The following is a 27468-nucleotide window of genomic DNA, read 5'->3' on the forward strand; positions in this document are numbered from 1 at the left end:
ATCTAATGAACATTCAATTTTCATGTGCTTCTCTAAGTGATATTTTTCACTGTTGGCAGGAGCCTAAATTATTACATCTTTGGAGGTCAAGCTGGCAATTTTACTAACATTTAATATGTGGATGTGCTTTGACCTAGCAATTCCACTTCTAGGAATTCAGTCTATAGACACAAAGATGTATGTACAAGAATTGTGGCCTTTGCACACAAATTCATAATTACAAGTTGAGATCTAACCCATGAGTTCTAGAGTTGGCAGAGACCATGCCTATTTTTTTCACCAAAGTATTTGGTGTACTTTTCAATAAATGTGATGTAGCTGTTGAAAACAACAAGGGAGATCCATGCATTCTGCTATGGAAAGATGTCCAGATAAAAAAGCAAATGCACAATGGTAAGTATAATATAATCCTATCAGGGGAACAAAAGTGAGGGAAGCAAAGAAACAGAACTTGGAGGAACATATTTGATGCTGCTAGAAGGGCTTACCTTTGAAGGTACAATTATAAGGCACTTTCCATTTTGTACATCATACATTTCCTGAATATTAAAATGTTAAAATTATATTTGCAAAAGGGAAAAATAAGATTAAGCTTTAAGAAAAATAAACAATATGGTAAGCTAAGTAGACAAAGAAAACATCTACCTTTAAAAATAACAGCAAAAACATACAAAAAATGTAACAATCAGGGTCTTCAACATTGAGCATCTATTTCATCACAATAGTTCCCACGCTGAGGCCATGATCACTGCTCAGTCGTGTCTGCCAACCAGTAAGGATTATGCAGGGCAGGCTAAACACTGTTAGAAGGACATGATCACAAAGGTTTCCGGGTGCCCAGTGGTGTACTGTTGCCATGGCAGGTGGGCATCACTATCTGCAAATGAACTGCCAATCTCACTCTGAGCTGATAATGATCCTGCCACCACCACCTGCCTGCCATATGTTTTCTCTACTTGTCACGTAACAAGGAACTGCATTTTGGCATGCTGATCACTGACAATCTGATATTACTGGTTGATGTTTGTTATACCTAGCTGCAGCCCTTCACAGAGCTGGGAAAGAGTGGAAGAAGGATATAAAATATTGCTTTGCCAACTGACCATTCACTAAGACCGAACATTTTGCAACAGACTCAGCAGCTGTTCTTCCTTTAGTTTTAAAACTAAGACCTACTAATGTGTGAAAGGCTGTGCCCTATCCCCATTTGTGCTCTGTGATACTGTTTCTCATTAGTAGAGTAGAAAGGGAGCCCAGACTTCCCCCTGCAAGAAACTGAATTCACTCTGTCTCCCTGAATCATCAAGGTACAGTCAATAAAAACTGATGTCATTCCATGGGGTTTTGTTGTGTACCCTAATGTAATGCATTGGTGAGCATAGGGTATGGCACCAGAAGTCAAGAATTCTTGATGATGGAGCCCTGTCTCAGAGCAGCAATCTGGGGATGAGAATAAAATATGGAAAAATATGGTTCATATACCAATCAATTGCCTCCACGGTCTGCCTCTCTTAGCAGAACTCTAACTCATATATTCATAACTGTATATCCCAGAGAATTTCAACATATAAGGCTTGTTATCTACTCCTAGTCAACAAATTAAGAACTAGTTTCTGAAAAGCGGGAGAGCAGGAGAGTTTCAACACAGAGCTTAGATAAAAGATAGCAAACACATGAGATTACAAAAGGGACTAGAATCAATCAAGCATGTTACCCAAACCCCTTGTATTCCCATTGATAGGGAGAATGTAAAGATGATTATCCAATGGCACTTTCCATAAATTAGGAGTCACTGTGTTACCAAAAACTCACCACTTGTCCACGAGGCAGACAAGTACATGCTTCTCTTAATCAGGGAATCCTCATGCATTCCAGTTGCCAGCCCATTCCCACTCCAGTAGCCACCTAACCCGCTGGATAAAATGCCAGCCAGCATTAGCACCAAGAAACACCAAGGACTTCTTCATTCTGCAACAACACCACTAATATGCAGATGTAATTTTTAACTGAGATAAAATTTGTGTAATATAGGCTGGACATGGTAGCTCACGCCTGTAATCTCAGCACTTTGTGAAGCCGAGGCAGGAAGATTGCTTGAGCCCAGGAGTTTGAGACTAGCCTGGGCAACATAGCAAGACCCCGTTATCTAAAAAAATATATAGTAAGAATTAGCTGGGCATGGTGGCATGTGCCTGTAGTCCCAGCTACTAGGGAGGCTTAGCTGGGAGGATCACCTGAGCCCAGGAGTTTGAGGTTACAGTGAGCTATGATCATGCCACTACACTGCAGCTTGGACAACAGAGTAAGACTTTGTCACAAAAATAAATAAATAGATAGATAGATACATATTTTTAAAAATGTATTGAACATAAAATTCACAATTTTAACCACTTTAAAGTGTACAAATTTAGTGGTTTTTAGTATGTTCATAATGCAGTGCAATCATCTTGATTATCTAATTCCAAAACACTTTCATCATCCCAAAAAGAAACACTATATCCACTAATCAGTTATTCTCCATTCACAACTTTCCCTAGCCCCAGAAACCATCAATCTAGTTACTGTCCCTATGGATTTGCATATTCTGAAAATTTCATATAAATGGACTCACACAATATGTAGTCTTTTATGTCTAACTTCTTTTACTAAGACAGTATTTTCAAGGTTCATCTATATTGTAGTATACAACAGGACTTCATTGCTTTCTCTGGCAGAAGTACTGATTGTAAGGATATACCATATTTTGTTTATACATGAAGATGTACTTTTGGGACTGCAGCTGTAAGAGAAACTGTGTTGAGAACCACTTTAAAAATAAGATCTAATGATATTATCTTTAATAATAAGAGAAATTGTGTTGAGAATCAGTAGAGAGCAACCTGTGGCAAAGGGAAAAAAAGTCATCATTAACAAGCACAAACTAAGCCACCAGAGTCAAATCACACAAAAGGAATATTTTAATCTCCTAATCTCAACCAAATCCATTAAAAAAAAAAAGGCTACTCTCATCATGAGGAGGAAATCTTTCAGTGTCTCAAAGCAATGTCCAAACCAACAACCAATCAACTAGCCACTTGAGAATAATGGACACTTCCTCACAGCAATTCATTTGCTTAAGATAAAGACAACAGCCACTGTTTAGAACGCAAACATAACCCAGAGATAAAATGAGGTGGAAAAAACCAATTCCTATAGGCTTTGACCCTCAACTGCTGCATTTGCTTCCAAGTTTCCTTGCACACACTCATTCACTTAAAATGAACCAGACTACAATTCAGGTTTCAAGGACTCTCATATCTTGATTACATAGCCTTTGAATATATCACTGGTATATACGGCAACGAATCTCTCTTGGATGCACTACCTGTGGTAATTTCTATGCGACAATCTTCAGATCAGCTAACCTAACTCCTCTTTTGCCCCTACCTCTAAGAATTCACAGTGGAAAAACCAAAGATAAATTCTACAGCACAGCAGTAAACGAATAAACAAAAATGACCCAGTAAGCTCTGCTTCATAATTTATTATGGAAAGAGTTTTTATTCTGGTGCTATTAAAGTCTCTGTGCCTTTTAGCCCAGGAGATAAGTCAGTATTTAAAGAATAGAAGAGTTGGTTTACTCTTAAAGTAATGTTTTGAGCTATAAGTTTATTATCCTGATTGTTAAAAGACCAGCCGAAGAAGAAAGTGATGATATTTAATAATATTCTGACATTATAGAATTGTCAGAGAATTTTAGACAACTCTATGGGAAAGAAGAATAAAGCCAAAACTTCTAGCAGCTCTAGAGGGTAAAGGGAAAAAAAACAACCAGGCAGTGACAGAATCCATCTCCATTCAACAACCAAAATTACACAAAAGCACTAACCTCCAAACACTAGAAAATGAGCAAGTGAGGTTTCCAACTACAGGAAAGAGTTTACTGCAATCACTGGTCAAGATCTTCCAGCAAATCACTGCAAATGAAGAGTTCTCAAACAATCTCAAAATGCAAAGGAAAAGAACGATCTAAAGCTCAATCACTTAAAGAATATATATCAGAACAACCAGGAGGTGTAGGAAATAAAAATAAATCTGTTTATTAGAAAAATAGCAAGCAAAGTGCTAACTATATTTGTTAAAGAAATCCAACAAAGTAGTAATATAAATAAATATATTAAAGAATAACTAAATGTCAGGATAATTATCTGCTGAAATATAAAAATAGGCCCATAATATACTGTCTTTATTTTCTCTGTAAAAGACAAACCAAAACACATAGGAATGTTTAGATTAAATGATACACTTATAGCTGTATCAGATCTAATAAAATGAGTATGTATTTGTTTAGTGATATCTGCTATAATTCCTGTGAATAAGCATGACAATAAGCATTAGAATATAACAAATAAAGTAATATTCAATGTTAAGTCAGGGGCTAAAAAATGTCTAGAAAAACATCCTATAGTTAATAGGACTTTGTAGGCATGTTAGAGATAGTCTGTGATCTGGAGCAAATAGGGAGAATAGAGAAGAATCAATTGGTATTGGTCTAACAAACAACTCCAAACCTGAAAAGAATGCATAAAACCAAGTGTTAATAATTCCCTAATATATTAGTAATCAATCTTTATCAGTAAATGGGAACTCTGTATTGCTTTTTGTTGTTTTACAGTTTTGCTTCTTATGAATATTTGGTGAATTTTTTTTTAGATGCTTAGGTAGGGGTGATTGGATGGGAGAGCAGTAGGAAGACACATTAACAACATATACAATAATAGTTATTAGTGATTAGTAATTTAGAGAGGTTAAACCATTTGCCCCCAAATTATAAGAAGGGGTCTTCTGCAAAAGAAATAAAATATAAATGGCAAGTCATACAATTTGGAGTTAGGCTAGCTTATAAAAGAGTAAAAATAGAAAATATATCTGCATATTAATAGAAAAAAATTATTTTAAAATGATTACTATTTACATTTTAATTATTTGATGATTTCCTTTTTAATTCCAAGTCTTATATGGCTAACTGAGTTTTTGTGGGATAAATTAAAATGAATAACTTATTTTATATTAGAATGAAAGGGACTACTGTTACCACCTAGAACAAGCATACATTACAATATAAGAGAAAACAGATTCAGAGCAGTTATGTGACTTCTCCAAATTTAGATATCTACTAGAATCCTAATTATCAGGAAAAAAAAAATCTTAAGTGTGAGAATAGGAAACCACAGTAAAAGGTACAGTATCAATATCACTTCAATAAGTTAAGTCTGTTATATACCCGGATAGAATTACAGTCCAGGAGACCTAGCCCAAGGGTCTTCAAATATGTGTCATTTTAGAAGCTGTCCTTAAAGTAAGTAGATGACACAAATGAGGTGGCTGAGAGGGTAGTTCATGAGAAGGTTGACATACAGAGACCTCTAACTTCTATTATTGATTCTGGTTCTCTCCAAAACTACCCACCCTATAGCCATATCTCTTGCTGATCTATATGAAAGCAAATGACTTTTTTAGAGGAATAAAATATACAGGGCTTAAAAAAGGAAAAATGCTAATATCCTTATTAAGTGACCAAGTCCTGTCTAAGAAAGTACTAAACACTGTCAATAAATAGACATAGAAGCTTTTTGTCTTTAACTCTTCTAATCTTTACATTCTCCCAGATCTAGATGACTGTGATATGGTAGGGCTCAGAGAATCTAGTTGATATCATTATATAGTATGGCCTGTTTAAAACATAAAATAAACTTCATCACCATAGTTAACAAAAATTTAAGATGAACAACATAGTTTAAATAAATGATGCAATCATGGAATGAAATGACAAAGTCATTAAAATCAATACATAAACGTTCATTTATAGATGTGAGAAGATGTTTAAGTTTTATTGTCAATTATTTTAAAAAAAGGACACATAGATTGATTTAAATATAAAGACATAGACATATGTGTAAGGAAAAGAAAATACCCCAAAATGTCATTTGAATTGCTTTTATTTTTCCTTTATACTTGCCAAACTTATTATAATAAACCTACAGTTTTCATAATCAGAAAAAATAACTACAAAAGGAACATGAAAGATCATCATAGTTAAGGTACGTTCTAAGGTAACATTAGTTATTGTTATTCCTAAAAAGCAGTAACCCATATATTACTGACAACAGGGAAGACTAGATTCCCTGTGTGTAATTCTCCAAAAGGTTTGTAATCAACCAACCATTTTTTATTTGGTACCCACATGTTCCTACTTCCTTATTTTTAACTAATAAAACTATTGCAGCTGTATATACATTGCAAAAACAGACCAAAAATTTGGCAAACTACCTGAGATGGAAGTCAATGGGGTTATACACAAAGAAAGATCAAGACCAGAGGTTTGCAAAGCTTTCCAAGTCAAGAACTAAGAAAATAGGATGGTAAACAACAGCAAGATGGTTAGAACTACCAAAAATGATGACATTCCATTGCTTATCCATTATGTTTTAAAGCAAGCTTAAGATAAAAAATGCATGAGAAGACATGTATATGTACAAATTGCAAAGGAATCATCCCCCTTTTCTTACCACCGGGAATGCTATCCTTACTGAAGTGATTGATGAGAAGGAAAGATAAAGGGATAAAGACAATAAAAATGGTTAAAAATTAGAATTTGCTTTTTAGGCTATAGAACTGAAATGAATCTTAAACGTAACTCACTTTAGTCCTTAAAATAAATAGCTAATGAAAAATCAAGTAGCAAGAAGGAATATCATAGAGGTGGTTTTGAATACTTGTTCTGGTCCAATAAATAAGGAGAGAAAATAGATTTCATCTACATCAGGAAATTTAGTTTAAATGCTTATAAAGGCAAAACAAAACCTCAATACTTTCCTAAAAACGAGGCACTGACTTTCCATGACGAAATCAAAGAACTGGCAGATAATTTTTCTGAGATGACAAATGACACTATTGCTGAAGATGTATATAAAATCAGACCTTTTATCCAATATTTTGGTTCCTATACACTTAATTTTGAAAGGTATATCATTTAAAATCAGTGGAAACTTAAAATGTAACACCATGGGAAAAGGACAATATAACAATATGATGTCACAAGTATATAACCAGTTTGCTTAATTTTTTTTGTTTTACATTTTGCCTACCTTTTTTAATAAAACAGTATTTCTACTTCATTTTGTTTTCAACATACTCCATATTTAATACCAGAGCAAATCCTTCATTGCTTAAGTGTTGATTTTGATATGAGTAAACAAGAAGCATCACTCTATAATACAAATCATAACAAATCTTTCACTTGAAGTATCAAGGTACTTTAAACAAAATATGCTACCTATGGGATTAGAAATAAATCCACTGCATAATATTACCTAAACTTAATCAATACCTGAATTCATCAACACCTCCTCAATTAACAGTCCAGCTTCTAAAAGCTAATGTGTCAAACTGGGGGGGGAGGAGAATATTTTGAAATGCTGAATTAATCAGTTGAGCATTCATTGGGGAACTGAAAAGTAGGCCATCCAACATTTGTTTCCAACTGATGATCAGTTATGGTTAGATAGGTAAGTTTAGGAAACTAAGATTCTTTGATTTTGAGTTTCAAGTTTGAGTCTTTCAGAGAATTTCGGGGTAAAAAAAACTGCTGGTGGGGGTATACTTTGGCCTTTCCTTAGCTTCCTTTGGCTCACAGTAAATTAAGTTCTCCTCAGATGTCCTGCCAGTTCCCACGGGAACTCTGGCTGTGCAAAAAAAAAAAAAAAAAAAAAAAAAAAACCTCAGCAAAGAAGGAAATGTTAAGAGTTCTCTCCCAACTTCCTCTCAGATTCAGGAGATCCTACCACCTGGGGAGTACCTGGGGATGCAAAAGACTTTCTAAAAAAGCAGAACAAGCTACAGACTGCAATCTTGTTAGACTGGTTTTGAAAGCAACCAAGGGGGCTAAAGAAAATAAAATGTTGGCCACTTTCTCCCTCATAAAAACTCACTCTATATATCCCCCCACCCCACCCTCACTCATTGCACATTTTACCCTTCCCCTTCTCTCTCTCACTCAGCCTTATCAGGACATAGAATAGAACTAGTTTATTTATTTGTCATATTATATACTACTCCCTGTTCTTAGTTTTCCTAAGCCCTGACTCAGTAGTTTGCTGTTATCAACTGAACTCTTACAATATGCCGATATGTCGAGCATTGAACTGAATGCTTAACATATATACTTACCTCATTTAATGCTCATGACAGGACTGAGTTAGGTAATGCTACCCTAGAGATTCAAACTTATGTTTGTTTTGTTCCAAAATCCATACACTAAACCCCTACAAATAGCCAACAGGATATTGATTAAACATTCACTTGATATTAAATGATAAAAGTACCTCATGTAGAAGGCTATTTAATGACACAGAAAAACTATCATATTGAAGGTTACAAAATAGTAAGTAACATATAATTACTAGCTAAGTTGAAAATTATGCAAATACCCAAATGCATATAAAAAAAGATTGGAATAATACATATTCAAGAATTAACAGATTTCACAGATGCTGTCCTGGGCAACAGTTTTCCTTTTTCCTTTATGCTTTCCTGTTTTCTCAAAATATTTTTTAGAATAAACAAGTGTTGATTTTATGATTGATAAATTGGGCAGTACACATTATTTACAACAAAATAGCAAAAACAAAATACGGTATCATAAATAAGAATAAAATGGACAGTATCACTAGTATTGGCAGAATTCATAATTGCCTTTTCAAGTAGGAAAATTATGGCCAATTTTTCATACAAAAAATTTTGTAGGAAAATTGTAAGCTTGCCTGAAATTATACAGATCAAATATGATAACCCTTTAGTACCTGTAAGCACAGAGAAATGAAACACAAATGTGATGATACTATTTTTGGTGGCATGTATGAAATTTTAAATTTATTTATGATGCTACCGTTTGTGTAAAAAAGTAGAAGAATAAACACCCACCCACAAACACATCTTCCTATATAGGCCTAAAATATCTCTGAGAGGATTCACAAGGAAATGGTAATACTGGTTGCTTCTGGGATGGTAAACTGGATCCATGAAGGACCAGGACCAAAGAGAGATCTTCACTTGTATATATTAGCATTTGAATTCTGAATCAAGTGAATGCATTACCTACTCAAAATAGTAATTAAAATAAAAAATGAATACCACATCAAGAGAGAAACTTAAAACAATGACACTGGTTTCCCATTAAATAAAAAATGTCTAAAAGATATGTTAAATAACTTAAATGTCTGCCTGTTTTACATAATAGTTTGTCAAAAAATATCCTATATTTCCATACTGGCTTTCCTGCCAAATGACGTCAAAATGTCTGTTTCAGCAAATAAAACAACCAAATTCATTTACTTTCTTGATTTGACTTTAAAAATCTTTAGGAGAAAATTTTAAAAGAATCACTGCTTTACCCATATACGTACTTTCTACACATCTATTTTTTTTCCACATCCTTTCTACATCTATTTTTAAAATGTAAAGAACAAGTTATGTTACATAAAACAAAATTTTAAAAAATTATGTCTTCCTGTCTGTTTAAAAATTAAACGAGAAAACATTCTGTAAGGAAAAGTAGCATTGCCTGGCCATAAAAATCATCCCAAGGCAAAAAGCAATCCCTGTAAGAAAAGAAAGAAAACAAGGATGCAGAGAAATCACTGCTGCACTGCTACCCCAGACAGAGGTAGAATACTGAGATGATGACATGGACTCAAGGAAGAAACAATCAAATCCAAATGAGAATTATAGGAAGCTGGGTCAGGAAACACACAGACTCTGAAGCAGGTCAGAGTGTTACCCAAATTAACTATTTTTTTACTAGCTGATACAATATCCAAGCTCCTCACATGCTACTTGTGCTTGGGGCAGCATCCAGCTGACACATCATTACAGCACGCAGCAAGGACACACATCCCCTGGCCCTGGATCCTCAACTAAAATTCTTTGGGGAAGGGAAATCCACACTAAATGGGGTGACTGACATGACTTCTTCCTTGTCCATGTTTTCCCTTCTCCAAAACCAGCAGGAAATGACAGCTAAAGCAGGCAGAGTCTTTAAATGTATCACAATATTATCTAGCTTGGAAAATTCTGAATGTTCAAGAGAATCCAAGCCCAAGAAAAAACTGGGACCATCAAGCAAAAACTAAGTGGACCCTGTTCAGAGAGAAGCTAACACTTTATTAATTCTGGTACTGAACCAAACTTCACACTGCTGGGAAGAAGAACAGAAACAAGAAAAAAGGGCATTCAGCAAATCACTTTTTTCTTGTTAAGGCCAGAAAGGTCCCAGGGATCCACTGCAACAGCCAAGTTAAACATTAAGGCAGATGGAGTGTATATATTGGAAAATGAGAGCTACTACAAGCTTAGCATTTTGACATGGTTCATATTGAAAGTCTAAGAACCTTTGAGGAGGGGAATAGAAAATGGAAGGCAGAAAAAAAGGAAGGATAAATAAAGGAGGAAGAAATAAAATAAGAAGGTTAGAGAGACAGAAAGAAGGGGAAGTTTGTGCCTGTGAAGTAGGGGATATAAAAGACTATCAATACCACTCTCAGTCTCCGAATGGTGAGAGAAACATAATAAATCTATCTAGACTTAGTGATCTTATTACCATTTGCCCCTTGGAAAGCTATGATTAACTACCACCAAAGCAGAAATACCAGAGAACAGCAACATGACTCATCTTTGTCTTTCATCTTCAAAAACTATCCCATGCTGTGGAGTTCAAACTACATGCTGCTCTTCTTCCATACTGCTGGCAGCAAGCAAACTCTACCACTGGCAATGGGAGAAACGAAGGGAAAATGTGAAAAAGCACCTGGCTAATGTCAATGAATCAATCATTCTGATGGAGTTTGATTCCTAAAGCCATTATTTCAAAATTTAGTGAACCAACGAATGATGAAGGGAAACAAATACCTGTCCTCAAATGGGAGAAAACCATTAGGAACCATAGGTCCTAGAGAAGGAGCAAAGAGGTCCTTGCTCCAATAAATAACTGGACTGTAACCCCAAGCATAACCATTTCAACATTTCAGATAAAGAGACATGCTTTGACCATAACTCAGTAATATAAGCAGAGGTGAGGAAGAATGAATTCAATCGCCTAGCTCTGGGAGTTTGGGGGTGGGGAGTCAGGCATGGTGGGTAATTAAGATAATTAAAGCCACTCTACAAAAGTTGCAGAGATTTATATTGCAGCATTCTCAACAAACAGGCCTCTAACATTCAGTGTTCACAGTAATAGTAGTACAAAGAACCACCCACGGTCACAGGACTCAGAGGTCTGTGTGTGACACACATTCATCACGCCAGGTATTCACATTTATTGATACTTAAAATAGAACAAATCTTTGATGACAAAAAGATTAAACTTTCAGAACTGCAAGAGTAGGTCAATGAATGCAAAACAGGGCAACAAATCTTAAAAAAAGGGTTTATAAACAGATCCTTGGAGATTGCCAATCTCTTCCCTTTTTAGAGCTGAATTAACTAAGGGCCAAAATAAAAATGGAGTGAGGTGAACAACAACAACTAGAGCACTTCAGGTTCAGGGCTCCCATCTAGACTGAGCTTTTTTCTAGCTCCAGCCCATACTGTGAGGGCGGCCAGTGTCCTGCAATGCAAATCTGCCTCTGTGTAGTAGCCCTCCTTAGAATCAAAACTAGGAAAACTACACATTTATAAGTAAATGTTGTTATATCAGAGTCTGATTAGAGATACCAGGATAACTAATAGAGCCTTTCTGGATCCCTTAGCAAGATCATCTTTTTAGAGGATGAAAAAGGTTCCACTGGATTTTCCAAATTAAGAAAATAAGGAATACTGAAAGAAATGAATTCATCCCAAGTATAAGAATTTGAACATACACAATCTTTAACTGCATATATTCCTGTCCCTGAGGTCACAGAAATGTCCCAACTCTTCATTTTGATGTAGCCTGACAAATGTGAACAAGGCTGCAGGTCTGCATTGGAGGTGCTATCTTCTATTTCCATTCGGAGGAACTTACACAGTTCCACCCAACTGCCCCACCCAAAATTTATTCCAATGCAGCTGTCTGCTTAGATTCCCTCCCTATACTATTATATCTAAGGAATCACAGCTGTCAAAATATTGTGCCCATTTTGCAAATGAAGAAACGGGGGCATCACGAACATACAGACCATAAATTTATGATGTTCTCTCTCTGATGCTGAGATCCAACCAGGAAGCTAAAGAAGCCCCACCAGCTCCCTAGCTGCATGTGGTACCATCTCATCAAATCATGGTCATCTAACTTCTAATAAAAGACCAGGTCACTCGTGTGATTTTCTTCTTTTCTTTCTTCTATTCCTTACTTTCCCTTTCCTTGTCTTTTCATGTTTTTTTAATAAATAAAGGGGGTTAGAGGTTTGGAAGTGATAGAAGTGTGGCCTGGTTGGGCGAAGTCAGGTGTTTAACTGGCCACTCGTTTCTCAGTACTCCACTGTGCATCAAAGTCTACGATGACAGGCTCCAAGGGACTGGGCTCAGCAGCAACCTGCCAGGCAAAAGGGTACACCATACACTGCAGACATGGCAAAATGGAGCAAGTCACCGACTTATTTACTTCCACTTCATTTGGACCACTACTGGGGAATAGGAACATTACGAATCCCAAGTCAGTGGAGAGATGGAACAGCAGGGCATTGTCAGGGTCTATCAACCTCTGTCACTTAGAGTTTTAAAATAACAATGGAGAATTCAAACTAAAAAAAAATTAGTTTATTGCCTACTAGTTGAGTAAATTCTTCTGTGATTTTTAAAAAGAACAAATTATAAATGCTGTACATTCTCAATTATGGAAAAAAAACACAACACAGAAATAGCCTCTAACCAGACCTACAGCACTAAGGAGTGACTGACTACTCAGGTTGCCTCATGAAGACTTCAAACATCAGCCAAACAATGGGGTGCTAACTACATCATCAAGCATGCTGCCAATCAAATGGACTGATAAGCTAATAATTATAATTTATAAATAGCAAAACGTAAGCAAAACATATGTATCCTACCTATTTTTAAGGTCTTGGTTTATATTATAGTCAAATAATGCAATATGTAAAGTCTCCTTGAATCAGGGCTGCAAGTCCATATTAGAAGGAGGAAATTTAAAAAGCAGGTGACAAGGAAACCATTTCTCCAGCTCAGAGATACATCATGAGCTTTGTTCATCCCTTCTCCATATATAAATATGCCTGACCATTCTTACAACAAGGCACAGGACCTTGTCAAGGATTACTGAGGACCCTAACCTGATTCTCAACATCAGGCAAAATCTCAGGAACTGTGAGCTGAGGGAAAGACAAGACAGGCTGTTTGCCTTATGGAGCTGGAGAGGTTGGTTAGACCTGGAACTACTACTATAGAAATGGACACAGAAGTACAGGAGGGCAGAGAGTGCCAGACTTTACACGGGGAGCCAGGAATACAGAATCAGGGTAAGATTCCTGACAGAAAAACAAGTGCAAAGGTAGGAGGCTGTGAAATGGCTTGGCATGTCCATGGCATGGTGAGTTCTTTGTGCCATATTATACGGAGAGTAAAGCAGAAAATAAGACAGGAAATGGAAGCAAGATGTTCACTTAAAATTATAATATTTTTCACACAGCTGCCTTTCTTTTGCTTTTATATTCATTTAGGGAATTAAATTCTTTTCTGCAAGCAACTGGGTATCGCTAGAGTTGGTGACACGATCAGGATGATGCATTCTGAAAGCAACTGTGACAGCAACGTGCAAGATGGCACAGACTGAGGGAATAGGGCAACTAGTTAAGGTGAAGTTGCAATAATGAAAATGAGAGATAATGAACACAGAGACTAAAAGAGATTCACTGGAAAAACCACACAAAGCAGGATGACTAAGGCAGAATCTGGTGAATCTGGTAAATGAGAAGATTGGAATAGCAGTTGGCAGATTGCTGGCTCTAAAGTTTAGCACAATGGATGGGTGGTGACATTAACAAAGATCAACAAAGCCAAGTCAGTTTATGGGTAGAGAAAAAAACCCATGTGGAAACTCTAAACTTTATTTTGGACACAATAAATGTCAGCTATCTACTGGAATCTGTAGTTGAGTATACAGTAGTCAGTAGCTGGAAAGAGAGATCTGTAAGCAGAGAAAGAAGACAGGGGTGGAAATATTCATAAATAAGAGTCAGCAGTATGTATCCCTAGTAGCTGAGGCCGTTATGCATTAATACATAAGGTCACACAGCAGGTGAGACCTTTCCTTTCTGTGAAAGATAGCCATGATCTGTACAATTCACATGAATATTAATCAAATACTGCCAATTGGCACGTTTCTGTTATCTTACCAGTTATTCAAATCTGTTCTTATTCAACTTCCCACACGACAATCTTACTGTAAGATAGACTGTAAGCAACTTGCAACAAAGATGATATTTTATTCATTTTTATTTCACCTCCACAAAGGTACTCAACAACCCTATATGCCTTTCTCAAGTATTAGTTCTATGACAATAGGCTCTATCCCCAATGCCTACACGATGGTTTGGCACAGATTAGTTGATTAAAAAATATTTCCTCAAAAAATAATAGAAATGGATTGATTTTACTAGGCTACTTCTTAACATGTTAAGGCCTTCTTAACATAATGTTTATGCATGACCAAAGCTTCAGGGACTGAGTCCTAAAGAGAATAAACATACCAACTGTTGACAGTCATTTTCAGAGGACTACTTGCTCATCAGCCCAGACCAGCGCAGTGCAGCAGCCCACTTGTTAAGGCTAGAAGTGGTGAGAAGGCAAAGTTGAAGAAAATGCCATATTGAAGAGAAAACCTCGATGTTACCGAAGAAAATTCCTGCATAGCTCCACATAATGCTCGTTGTAAGCAGGCAGAACGTTAGGGGTGGTGTTCCATAAGACAGGCTCGTGCTAATTATTCCTAATGTTCTATTCATCAACCTTGAATGGGATGAGCATGGCTCATCAAGAGCTACAGCCAGGAATGATTTCTCCCAGGGTGTGTCATATTTCAAAATGCTAATTACTGAAGCAGAAGTGATGGAGGCCTTGTGACTGGGATGGCCATGAGACAGGGCCGCCTTCTCAAGTGGACATCAGCACACATCCCTCAAGGAAGGAAAACAGGACAACAGTCTGAGAGTGAACCAACGACAAAACTGGAAATGTGCTTGAATGTATCAATTCCTCCACATCAACTGTCAGCGGGTCTGAAGGAGGGAAGGCATTACCACCCAGGCAGAGTATTGACAGAAAGAATAAACACAAATAAAGGAAGCAAGACAAGATAGGCAGGGAATCAGAGATGAAAGAACGCTGACATTATCAAACACTATCCCACAGATTACTTTGGCAAAGAATTACTGAAGTATAACCCAGAAACAAGAAGTCTGGCCAAGAATTAAGTGGCCAGATACAAGAGGAATCTAAATTGCTTTCTTACTGCAATAGTTTCCTAGGACTGCTGTAACAAAGTACCACAAATTAGAAAGCTTACAACAACAGAAATTTATCCCCCCCAAAGTTCTGGAAGCTTTAAGCCTAAAATCAAGGTGTAGGCAGGGTCATCATACCTCCGAAGGCCCTAGAAAGAGTCCTCCCTTACTTCTTCCAAGCTCTGGTACCTCCTGGCAATCACTGGCCTTTCCTGGCTTGTAGCTGAATCACTTCAATCTCCATCTCCACTGCCGAATGGCCTTCCTCCCTCTGCGTCCAGTGCTCTTCTTATAAGGATACTGGTCATTGAATTTAGGGCCCACGATAACCCAGTATTAGTTAAGTTTTAACTTAACTAATTATATCCGCAAAGACCTTATTTCCAAATAAGGTCACACTCTGAGGTTCCAGATGGACAGGTGTACTGGAGGGATGCTATTCAACCCACTACACATATCATCAGGCAGGCAGCAATATTCATGGGGTAGAATTGCTGCATTTTAGGAATATCTGAAAATTTGCCAGAAAAAAAGATAACCGCATAAATGAAAGTAAAAAGGGCAGCTCTAGGTATCAGTAAAAAAACTGGTTTCTGATAAGAGCAAAAAGTGTCACTCAGATTTTAAATACATTAAAACAAGGAGCTCATATTTTTAAATTTATAAATGCATGACCCCAATTATGAAGACATAGCCTTAAAATATCACTTCCACCACCTGGCTATAAAGAGCTGACAAATTTCAACATTAGAACCAACAGTCGCTTGTGTATCCTACCTTCTCACACAGGCACAAATTATTCATACCCTTGGGAAAGAAATATTCAAGTAACTTAGATGATTGGCCTAACTTTACTGACCATAACAGAGAGGCCACACAAAAAGAAAACCCTGGAATGTTGGTGCTCTCAAATTGGACTATTTCTGAATGATACGTATTATTTTACAAATACATAACAAAATTTTTTCTCTTTAGAAAAGTTGTATATGTTATCCCTACATAGACCCTTATAAGCAGATAAAATTGCTTATGGAGAAAAAATATTATAAAAAGATAGCAAGTCAGGTTTCCTTTCCAAATAAGCACATCTGTATCCAGTCTTGCTTTACCCTCTTCTACAACTTAAGACATCCTGCACAGTATCATCAAGCCCAAGCTCAAAAGAATCTATTCTTTGTAAACCAGGAGGTATAGGAAGTTGGAAGATTTGCAATTCAGCACATTTTATAGGGTTTTTTGGCACATAAGGGTTATTTTTAAAGTGGGGAAAAAAGCCTGTCCTCTCCCTACCCCCAAACACAGCTGAGCTGATTCAGCACAAACCTCCCCCTAAAATAAAATCTCAGTTTGCAGAGAATAAGCATGGAAAGTTCCAGCCCCAAGGACGACATTTCAGAAACCTAGCTAAAAAGATCAGGAGTAGGTGGCTTAAGACAAGCCGACCACAAATCATGTTATAAATATAAGAACTTTCACCAGAAAACTACGAGCAACTTGGGAGTCCAAGGAAGAAAATCTTTAATAATAAGCAAAGTAATATAACAGTATTACCCAGAGATGTGAGAATCTTGAGGATTCTGGTAGCTAATAAATCATTTCCCACAGGTGAGCATACAGAAGAAATCTCTGGGAATGCAGTTGAAAACTCTAGTCTCTTCATTTAAGTTAGAGATGCTTTGCTTTCTGAAGAGGGTATTACAATACACATCATACAAATAACACACTTCACCAAAGAGCTGTGTGCTCAGCTCAACACCTTGATGGCCCCCAAAGTGCAGAGGTACTTTTCACAATCTTCAGGGGAAAACACAAAAAACAAAAAACCAAGAACTCTTATCAAAAAAGAGCATTTAGGCGGCAGCAGGAAGAAAGGTACTTGCTGAGTTTCCAGCAACAGGCAACTCCACAGTCATTTCTGTTAATCAATCTTCACCAAACAAGGGAGCTAATGACTCAGTGTGTAAAAGATTAGGATCATTCCCAAAACTTAGAGGGTAAAGGGTATATACAATGAACCTTGGTCTCCAATACATACTGACACATTCCCATTACATCCAAGTGGGAGAACTCTTACTAGAAAAAGGCATGGTCAGAAATTACAAGTCATTCAAAACATCTCTCAAATTTGGTGAATACAGTCAGTCATTTATTAAAAAAAATTTACAGCCACACTGATGGTAACAGCTGGCACTGAGAAGGCAAGGACAAGCAACCTTGTATACACCTGTCAATTTAAATCACAATGCATTCACAACCTTAGGGCCTGTTTTGATCATTAATGTAAAGGAATTTTCCACAGTGTGAATGAATCAAATTAATATGAAGTGAAAAATGTGGAAATGACAAAAGAGATATTTATAAAATTCAAACTAAAATACATCAGAGGTAATTGAGAACAAGAATCTCCAAGCTTTGTACTTTCCCCAGCTGATCAAGTAACACACTGCAACAGACAGAACTTACAAGTGTTTGTAAAGAAAAGAACAACCCTGTTAAATAGCCAGAGAGAAGGATGGAGTCCTCCTTAGGAAAGCTCTGTGCCCTTGAAGAGCTCTCACTAGCTGAGTAAAAAACTGCTCCTGCTAGGCAATGTTGCTGTTGCTACCTTCAGAGATCTGTCCTTGTACAGTAGAACAAGCACCTAGAGTGCTCCTCAACTTCTCCCTGGCCCTGGGCCAAGAAAAAAAAGCAACACCTGTCCTTCCTTTCTCCCTGATGCTCCCAGAGGTCTCATCTATGCCAAGGGATTGAAGAGAAAGGGAAATCAAGCTTCAATATTGGCTTAGCAATGTTACCTATGATTTCACATTGTCTGTATAACTAGGAGCAGAACATGTAATCTGACACTGGTTTCTCTGAAGAGCAATTTAATGAAACACCACCTCACAGGGACATCTCAAAGACTAATGAGATAATGTCTAGAGGGCTGAAAGCACTCTGAAGGCAGATACATGGTGCTGTTCCCACCTCCTGATAGCTGTAGACTAGGACAAAGCAGCTGAAGAATCAACTTCCCGTAGCATGTAAAGTGTTTGTTATATACAGGAACAGACATTATCCCCAAAAGTACCATGACCCTGTCTACCATCTCAGTCAGTATACCCATCAGAGAACTGGACCTTTCTAGATGGTCTTTAATTCAGCATAGCAATTAAAAGCACTGGTATCTGGGTAAAGTACTTAATTTCTATGGGCTCTGGTTTCCGTAAAGATAGGAACAATATGTAGATCTTGCAGGGTTGAGGTGAAAGTTAAAAGTGAAAACAATGCTCTTAGAGTTCAGTGCTTACTACAAAGAGAGAACTCAATAAATGGCAGTCCTAATCCTTTAGGGTATAATGGGCATTATATAAAGTGCTTTAAAAAACAGAGTCTGTCTAGTTCACAGAACAAATTTGAATGGTATGAAAATCATACAAATGTAGCCACCAAATTACAAATGAACCACATCTCCTAAAGACCACTTAGACATTTAGAAGATTTTATTCCATAGAAACAAGGCTATAAACAGTAGTTGGGTTGCCAACCTAGCTCACAGAAGCACATTTACCCAGAACAGAGATAATATCATTACATATAATATTAACTGTTTCCAAATTGATTTCAGACTACTGAAATGAGCAAGCCACCTCACTCCGATTCTTGTGGGAAAACCAGTAAGGCGGCTACAGGAGTCCAAGCCAGAAGAGATACAAGCAAGGCAACAGTGGTGTACTGGAAGAAGAAGAAACATTCAGACATACATCCAGCAGGCCTTGGTGAGGGACTGAAACAAGAGGGGTCAAAGATGTCTCAGACAGCAATAGATAATGGAGTAACTCCCAAAACACTGGAGGAGACCCAGCTGTCTGCTAGATGATCATGAATTTAGTTTTGGGCATGCTGGATTTATAATTCTGGTGTATACATGGAGATCATTCCCATCTCCATACCCCAAAAGTACATACCTCAGGAAAGACAGATTTGGAAAGGAGAAAAACAATCTAAAGCCACCTGGATTTGAAATAACTCACTAAATGATTTATAGCCCCATCATTTTGCAAATGCCTGCACTGATCAAGAAAAATGCCCAATTTCAAGTGCCTAAAAAAGAGCCAGGCTTGCTCACAGGACAAATTTCAACTGCATGAAAATCATACAAAGGCTGCTGCTAGTTTACAAATGAAGACCATCTCCAAAATTTGCTTATTCAAAAGAAACAGTAAAAAACACATTAAGGGAATAGGCATATATTTTGGGAAAAAGGTCTCTGATGATGATGATAGGACAGCCTGCAACGAGCATCTATTGCCAGCATTGAAGCGTGAATGCACTCTGGCTTCTTGGAATTCCATCTCTTCCACCATTTGTGACCCTCCAATTGTCCAAACGAATTCCAACTTTAAATACAATGGTTCCCATGGTGATAGAAATTCTGCAATTAAGGGACTGAAGTTATACGAATGATTCATATGTCATTTTTAAATGCTGTATTACATGGATAAAAAATATTGAGACTCAGCTTTAGATATTCCATGTTGGGGGGAAATTCCAATGAATATCCCAGTTATTACCTTATTCTGCTGAAAGCAAAATGACTAGGACATGAAAACTCTGATATTCCATGAGCTGACCTCTAAGCATTAAGGACAAAAAAATATTGACACAGAAATAAATTGCTCCTGCTATTATTAATACAAGAGGACTGTAGCCCTGGTTCTTTTAGAAGGGCATGAACCTCACCATCTTACACATTGAAGAAATCATTTTGGAAAACTAGAAGACATGTTAAAGTTACCATGAATTTCATTTCCATGATAAACCCCTAAAGAAATTAACAAGAACATTTTTTACCATGAGTATTCCTTAGTCAAGATTTTAGTGGAAGGACGGCAGATGGCAAACAGGGGGATGGGAAGGGCATTCTACCAAGCAGGATGGCAATTTAGGCAGCTGCTGAAACACTTCAAAAATAAACACGTATTCTTCTACCACTCCCTCAATTAGAAAAACACACACACACTCTTTAGCACTAGCACATACTCATTTTGTGCAATCTAAATCCCTGAAGCCACATCTAACTAGATAACACTTGAATCCAGGACTACCACCGTCCTGGATTCTTACAACAGCTCCAAGAGAGAGGGAAGGCAAGTAATATTCCCAGTTCACAAATGATAAAACCAACGCTCTGAGAGTAGTATGGTTACTTTACTTAAGGCATTTATCCAGAATTAAATCTTAGGACTGAAATCAACATGAATTTCCAAAAATGGGATAGAGGTCATCAAAGTTAACAACCTTAGCAGTTTACCTTCAATCTTATTTCTCTACATTCTAGAAACTCCTCAAAATTGTCATATTATGGACTCTCTGGGAAGGTCAAACTATTATCTAGGCAGAGAAGATGATTTCACTGCCATTAACTTCCTTTAGCTGTGTCAGGGTGCCCTAATCAGCTTTTGTGCACACAGGCACATAGACGCACATGCTCCCTTGCCGTGCCTCTTAATCACCACGTGCCACGCTGAACAGCTGCAGAGGTCTGAAGGGAATTGGCAGAAATGTGCAATGATGTGCTAGCCACCCCCCCTGAGGCAGCAACTGCCCTGCCTGCTCCCAGACGCCAGAGCACATGGGCGTTCACTGTCGCAACTGTTAGGCCCAGAAGACAGGCAAGTGGTTTCAGGTGGTGAGTCAGGAAAAGCAGTTTGCATCAGGAATGTTCCAGCCCAGCAGAGCTGAGCTGCATCCTACTCCCTACATGGGGAAACAATATTCGTCATTTATACAATGTCACTGTGGGGGACAAAACTTGGGCTCAGCACAAATAATCCAATCAACTCTGTTGCACAGGAAACAGTAAGCAAGGCTTCTCCTACTAAGAAGGAACCTAATTGCTTAAGAATTGACACCATATCTGACACTGGAGGTCAGTCCTTTTATGCTGTGATAGAAGACTTTACAATGGCCTGGCACATAGTTGTTGAGAGCAGAGGCTTGGGCTAACCTCCCAGGACCATTCAGCAGCTGCTGCAATAAACTGTGATCTATGTTCCCAGGGATGAAACAGAATCAGGGTAAGGCAATATTCAAAGAAACCAGGTGGATGCCATAAAACATGCCACACAACTGGCTGCTCACAAATCAGATATGTGCTGCCACTCTTTTCAATGTGATTTCGGATGGATTTCAACAGAAATCCACACTTGTGAGGCAATTCCTCGGTTGTCTATATGCAGTTGTTTATGAGCCAGTAAATGAATGATATGATATCAACTTGGTGAAATAGACATGTTAGACATTAGATCAGATAACAGGAGATCTAGAAATTGAAAGAGGCTCAAAGCCATCATTCGCACTACACTTCATGAATGAATATAGCATTCTGTCAGGTTTTATACAATGACAAATGAGCCTATTCTCTGAAGAAACCTGAGAAGATTTAATACTCATTTTAGGGAATCTGGTTTCTCTACCTCAAAATTAGCAATTTCACCTTATGTCCAACTTCAAAATCTTGTTATAATTTAACATCCTAGTGACTATGATATATAATAAAATAGGTTATATTTATATTTATAATACACTATTTTGGCATTAGTTCAAAAGCTATAGTCTTATCAAACCTGTCACAACATCAATAGTTTAAGGAATGCTAATATGGCTTTAATGTGCTATGGCCAGACAAAAAAAGGAATGGCCTTACCTTTCTGAGGATATAATAAAAATCAACCCAAAACTCCTAGAATCCAAACTGAAATTAAGTCAGGAAAAGATGAATCACAGTCCCTCCCTGAACAGAGTTCTCTCAATTACCATGAAAAGAACCATTCCATTCATTTTCTTTGTTCATCCAGGACACAAGGAACCACCCAGGACTTTTCCTGGGGGAAAAGGGGAGGTGAGAGTCAAGAAAAATAAGGGTATACTTGAAGGCTCACTATCAGCTTCCCAGAATGCAAATTTTGTAGCTGGTCATAGAATATTATGCTTTAATATAGGTCACAAGGAAATGTACCCTAGGGTCTCTGAGCTGTTACACTAGAATATAAAGTCAATGTGCTACACAAAAATCTGCACAGGAACTACCCAGAAGCCATGCACACCTTCTTGACAAAAAGGCTCCCACAGCATCTACAATAGAGGCTATAAGAAATTTTACAAGCCAGAGGAACAGAGGTAGCATTCACATCATAGTGTGTTCCATTAAGCATGCTCCTATCCCAGGAGAGCCCCTCTTCCCCTCCTTATAGACAGCCTATCCCTCAGAAGTAGAAGCATGAAAAAGCAGCAACATTCCCTTACTAGTAAATCCTGTAGTCCCAGACCTTTAATGAAGGTGGCTGGAGAGAACAAAAGAGCCAAAAGAATGGAGCTCAGGCCAATACGCAATTATGGAAACTGGACCTAAGCCTGGGCTCTGTCATGAGAGTGCTAGCAAACTGTAGTCAGGGCCCCCATTTTAAACCTCTCCCAAGGGGTATCACTTCCTGACACACAGACACATGTCTCTTCATATCAAAGTAATTCTACTTGACTTGATGGAGGAGTGTCATCTGTTGGTAAAGGGCCCAGCTTAAAATAATCATCTCCAAAGGATTAGCTTAAGCCCAATCATTTGCAAATATGTTTCTGTAATCACTTACTTACCTTCTTCCCAATAAGCTTTTTTCGAAGAAATTCCCGGGCCTCAAACATGTAAGGAATGTCATACAGGGGGCGTAATTTCTTGTTCTTATCCTAAAAACAAAATACCACATTAGGAATGAAAAAACCACAAACCAAAACAAAAACAAATGAACGCTGCCAATAGCACAAGATACTGTAATGTATCGGAAATTGGCTATCTCCTAGTATCACAAATATTAAGTAAGTGTGAGACACACAAAAAGGTTAATAAATATTTGGTTGAAATTCTTTATTTAGAAGAGGATTATCTTTTCCACAAGACAGGCTCAAAAATAAGCAATGAAATGTTTGTAATTATGTAAACAGGAATGTTCATCAACAGGGAAATAGCTACATAAACTGTAATATAGAAGCAGCTCAAAAGTATTAGGACTCTTCAAATACTCAGAGACACTCTATAAATCTAATTCTACTACTATAATGCCTTATTGAGCACCTACCAACTATTAGCTCTATACAAAGCCTTCTGTAAATATATGTATATATTGATACTCAAAACTCTTGAAACTTAACATGGTAATAAAAGAAATCCTACAGATATGAAATATCAACATAAAGCAGTTTTGATTAAGTGCTAAATTTGTGATGCAGACTAGGGACTAAATGCTATAAGAGTTCAGGGAAGTGGAAAGAAAGAAGTAATCAGGAAATGTTTCATTGACAAGGTGGGATTTAATATGAGTTTGCAGGATAGGAAGGAACTAGGAAGATAATTAGAGTTAGAAAAAACAGAACAAACAGAAGGAGAGAGGCAGGAAGGAATAATATGTCAAAGCACACCCAAACAAACATACAATTACTTTATTATCTCATGGGCCCCAGACTCCTCCTCCTTCACCTCAAATAAAGTAATGTCATTTTGAGATGATGCAAGAGGGTCTAAGATAAAGGTGACGTTAAGTGGGAAGGGATAGGAACCTGAGAGATATGAGAACCTTTTGAAGAAATGAAGTAACAGCAACTGACAATGGAATAGAGAGAGGGGATAAAAGAGTAGGAATCTAATATTGAGTCACCATGACATGCATAACAAGTCAAGAGACGTTTGGCTTTTGGCAGGAGGAGAGGAGGAGTGGAAGATGTGAGTAAGAAACATGGGATCTTGGCTAGACCAATTGGTATAATTACTTTAATGTCTCTCTCCCACTAGCCTGTAAGTTCCAAGACAACAGAGATGCTGTCTGCTTGTTTTTAACTCTCCACAACACAGTACTTCCCTCATAGTGCATACTCAATAATTATAGTCAGACTAAGTAGCTACAAAAGAAACATGCAGAATGATACACAAAGATTAAGTATGCTAGAATAGGACTGCATGTACAGATTTGAGAATCTCCCGGAACCAGACAATATTTGGAAAAAAACAAAGACAGGAAGAGAAAATCAAGGACTAACTCCTAACCTAGATGTGCACCACAGATCCCCTGTCCTCTATGGTTATCCACAGGTCACACCTTTGCCATCTGTTACGCACCCGACAAAACCAGACACCTCTGTGTAATACATTCTGTACTCAAAGAAGATAAGAATATTTTTTTTTCTTAAGTAGCCACCTACTCTCAAGTAAAGAACTTTCATCATTTTAATCCCCCATTTTAAAATTTGTCCTATGGTCACGGCCTTATTTAGATAAAGGGGATCGAAATAGATGTTTCCTTGCAGATGCAAACTAAGCCTCAGTGTACTGAACACATCATATAAACATTTCAATTAATTGATTATGACTAAGAAAATCTCTTACGAGAATGTAGATAATTCTGTCAGTTGCAAGGAAACTTGAGCTTCACATTCATTATCCAACTATTTTCTACTTATTGTTTAAAAAAACACAATAAAGTCCATTGTCATCATTAGTCCAGTGCTGTTCTAGGAAGTTAAGGTACTTCCTTCTCGCAGATGATGTGTGGGAATCCACCTACTCTGCACAGAAAGAACTGGGGTGGTCCAGCTCTGATCAAGGTCCGGGGTGTCATGATCACTCTCTATTAGTGGGATATGATTTGAAACATGAGATTCTTTAGAGGAACAAAATAAGGCTTTCTTATATTAATAGAAAATAACAATGAAAATGGGATGCACAAAAGTTGCCCAGGCTAGGTAAAGGGACAGATGTATAAGATAACGGATATTCTATAAACATCCTGGAAGCCACTTGAAAACAGGTCACAAATTAGAGATTTATTTCAGAGACAAGCGTAACATAAAAGCCATAAAACAGTTAGTGGTGACACTTGATACAGCAAGAATGCAGACGATGCTAGGTGCCAGTAATAAACAGGATTTTTAATAAAGACAAAAATCAATGGTTTTCACAATCAGCCCTCAGAAATAAAGAAGTGCCAGCGTATTCACATTCACCAAGCAACAGAGGACAGTCTATTTACAGAGAGAGCTGTGTGATTACAAAAGCCTAAGTGAACATTTCCAAAAATGAATTGAATGAAATAACAACATTGACCTTACATAGCCTTACAATTTGCCACAGAACCTGGAATTCTGCACCTTACCCTACATATTCTGACACAGTGCAGAGGTACAAATAAGACTTCAAATGAAGATCATGGGGATGAGGTTCTCTAAATAAGAATTCTGCTTTTAAGATACTCCATAGGACTGGGCCAAGACAAAATACCCTTGAAAGAATGAAAGAAAATAGTGTATCAACAAACACCTCAATAAAAAACAGGACAACTTCAGAGTCTGATTATATGTCTCTCATGAAGTTAGGAAAGAACTAATAGCACAAGCAGAAAACAAGATATCACAAGTGAAAACAGAATGATCTTGTTACTCTAACCCTTCAGAGCTAGTAGGTATTGACATCTGCAAACATCTTACAAGAGAGATATTAGAAGTCCCTGAGAAACCACAAAATAAAAGCAATTCCTCCAAATTACCCGGTACATAAAAGCCTTTGAAATCTCTAAGAGGCAATTGAGGTATGGAATGTATTCTGAGAAAACAGGACTTTAGCTGAATCTTGTCTGCTTAAAAAGAACTGTCTAGTTTAGATTCTAATTTACATGGAAATTTTTTTATAAAAAAAATAAAAATAGGAAAAAAAATGCTTGCTTTATCTGGTGGGCAGATAATATACAAATCAATATGTGCTGTAATCACTATTCATCCTGAGAAATGACATTGTACGTAGGCCCTGCAATGACTCACAGTAGAGACAGAAGAGATGTCAGTCATCTATACCTCTCACCAGTTTCAGAGAGAGGTCTAGTACCCACATCTCAGCATCTAAAGACATGGTTGGCATTTTTACAGAAGATATTTTTGGCTGGCTGCCAAAATGGGTGGTCTGGTCAATGTTCATTAGGAAGGAATGAAAGCAACTTCTAATGAAGTCTCCATTTTCAACTTCTGTTCAAACCTAATTTTACCTAGCCTATTCTTAAAAACTGTAGGCATAAAGCTTAATGACCTTGGGGTACTGCAGGATTTCTTAAAAAAGGCTGAACAGACACAAATTATGAAACAAAGATTGATAACTGTGGCTCGATTAAAACTTAAAAAGTTCTTTACTGAAAAGACATCATGAACAAAGTGAAAGGTCAAAGCACAGACTGTTGGTAGGTGTTAAGTGAAATGCAGAAAGAAAAAGTAGAGCAGAGGAGAAGCAACAGGGGTGTATGGTTTCACTAAGATTACATTTTATCAAAGACTCAAAGACGTATGGGATGTCTAGTCATCTGAAGAAAGGCAAAGAGAATAGCCATTGCAAATTAGGAATATGCCTGAGGAGTTCAAGAAAACAAAGACACCACTGTGGCTAGAGCAGAGAGCAGATGGGGAGGTGGTAGAAGATGAAGACACAGTTCTGATTTAGCATCTGAAAGAATTACTCTGGCCTTTGTATTGAGAACAGAAACTGTAGCAAGGAAAGGGTGGGGCAAGGGAGACAAATTAGGAGATTATGATAGTAATTTGGTCAGGAAATGATGGTAGATTACATCAAGGTGGTAGCAGCTTGAGATCTGGAAATATTCTGAAAGTAGATAGAAGGAAAGTGAAGTGTGAAAGAAAAGGAGGAATTACATTTTTATCTAACCAAATGGAAAGAAGGGTGGGGTCATGAGATAAAATGGGGAACACCACAAGTAGAACAGACTGGAGGGAAATAGGTAGGATCAGGAGTTCAGTTATGGACACGCTAAGCTTCAGCTGTTAAATATTTAAGTGGAGATGGTGAGTGGGCAGATGGTTACACAAATATGGAGTTTGGCCTGAACTGCTGAAATACACTTGGAGTTGTAGGCATATAGGTGCTATCTTCTAACATTAAAAGGTAACAAAGGAGACTGAGAAGGAACAACCAACT

The 27468-nt window shown here is 37.4% G+C and overlaps 1 protein-coding gene across 1 annotated transcript in view; it reads right to left on the reverse strand.

Moving 5' to 3' along the window:
• The window catches only part of SND1 (staphylococcal nuclease and tudor domain containing 1), a 416716-nt gene that overhangs the window by 241383 nt on the left and 147865 nt on the right, over window positions 1-27468 (reverse strand). The window contains exon 11 of the mRNA XM_045564681.1: window positions 23103-23192. Coding sequence (XP_045420637.1) covers window positions 23103-23192 — 90 coding nt within the window. The remainder of the gene's footprint in view (window positions 1-23102; window positions 23193-27468) is intronic.

Source organism: Lemur catta, chromosome 11, assembly GCF_020740605.2.
Source record: "Lemur catta isolate mLemCat1 chromosome 11, mLemCat1.pri, whole genome shotgun sequence".
Taxonomy (NCBI): Eukaryota; Metazoa; Chordata; class Mammalia; order Primates; family Lemuridae; genus Lemur; species Lemur catta.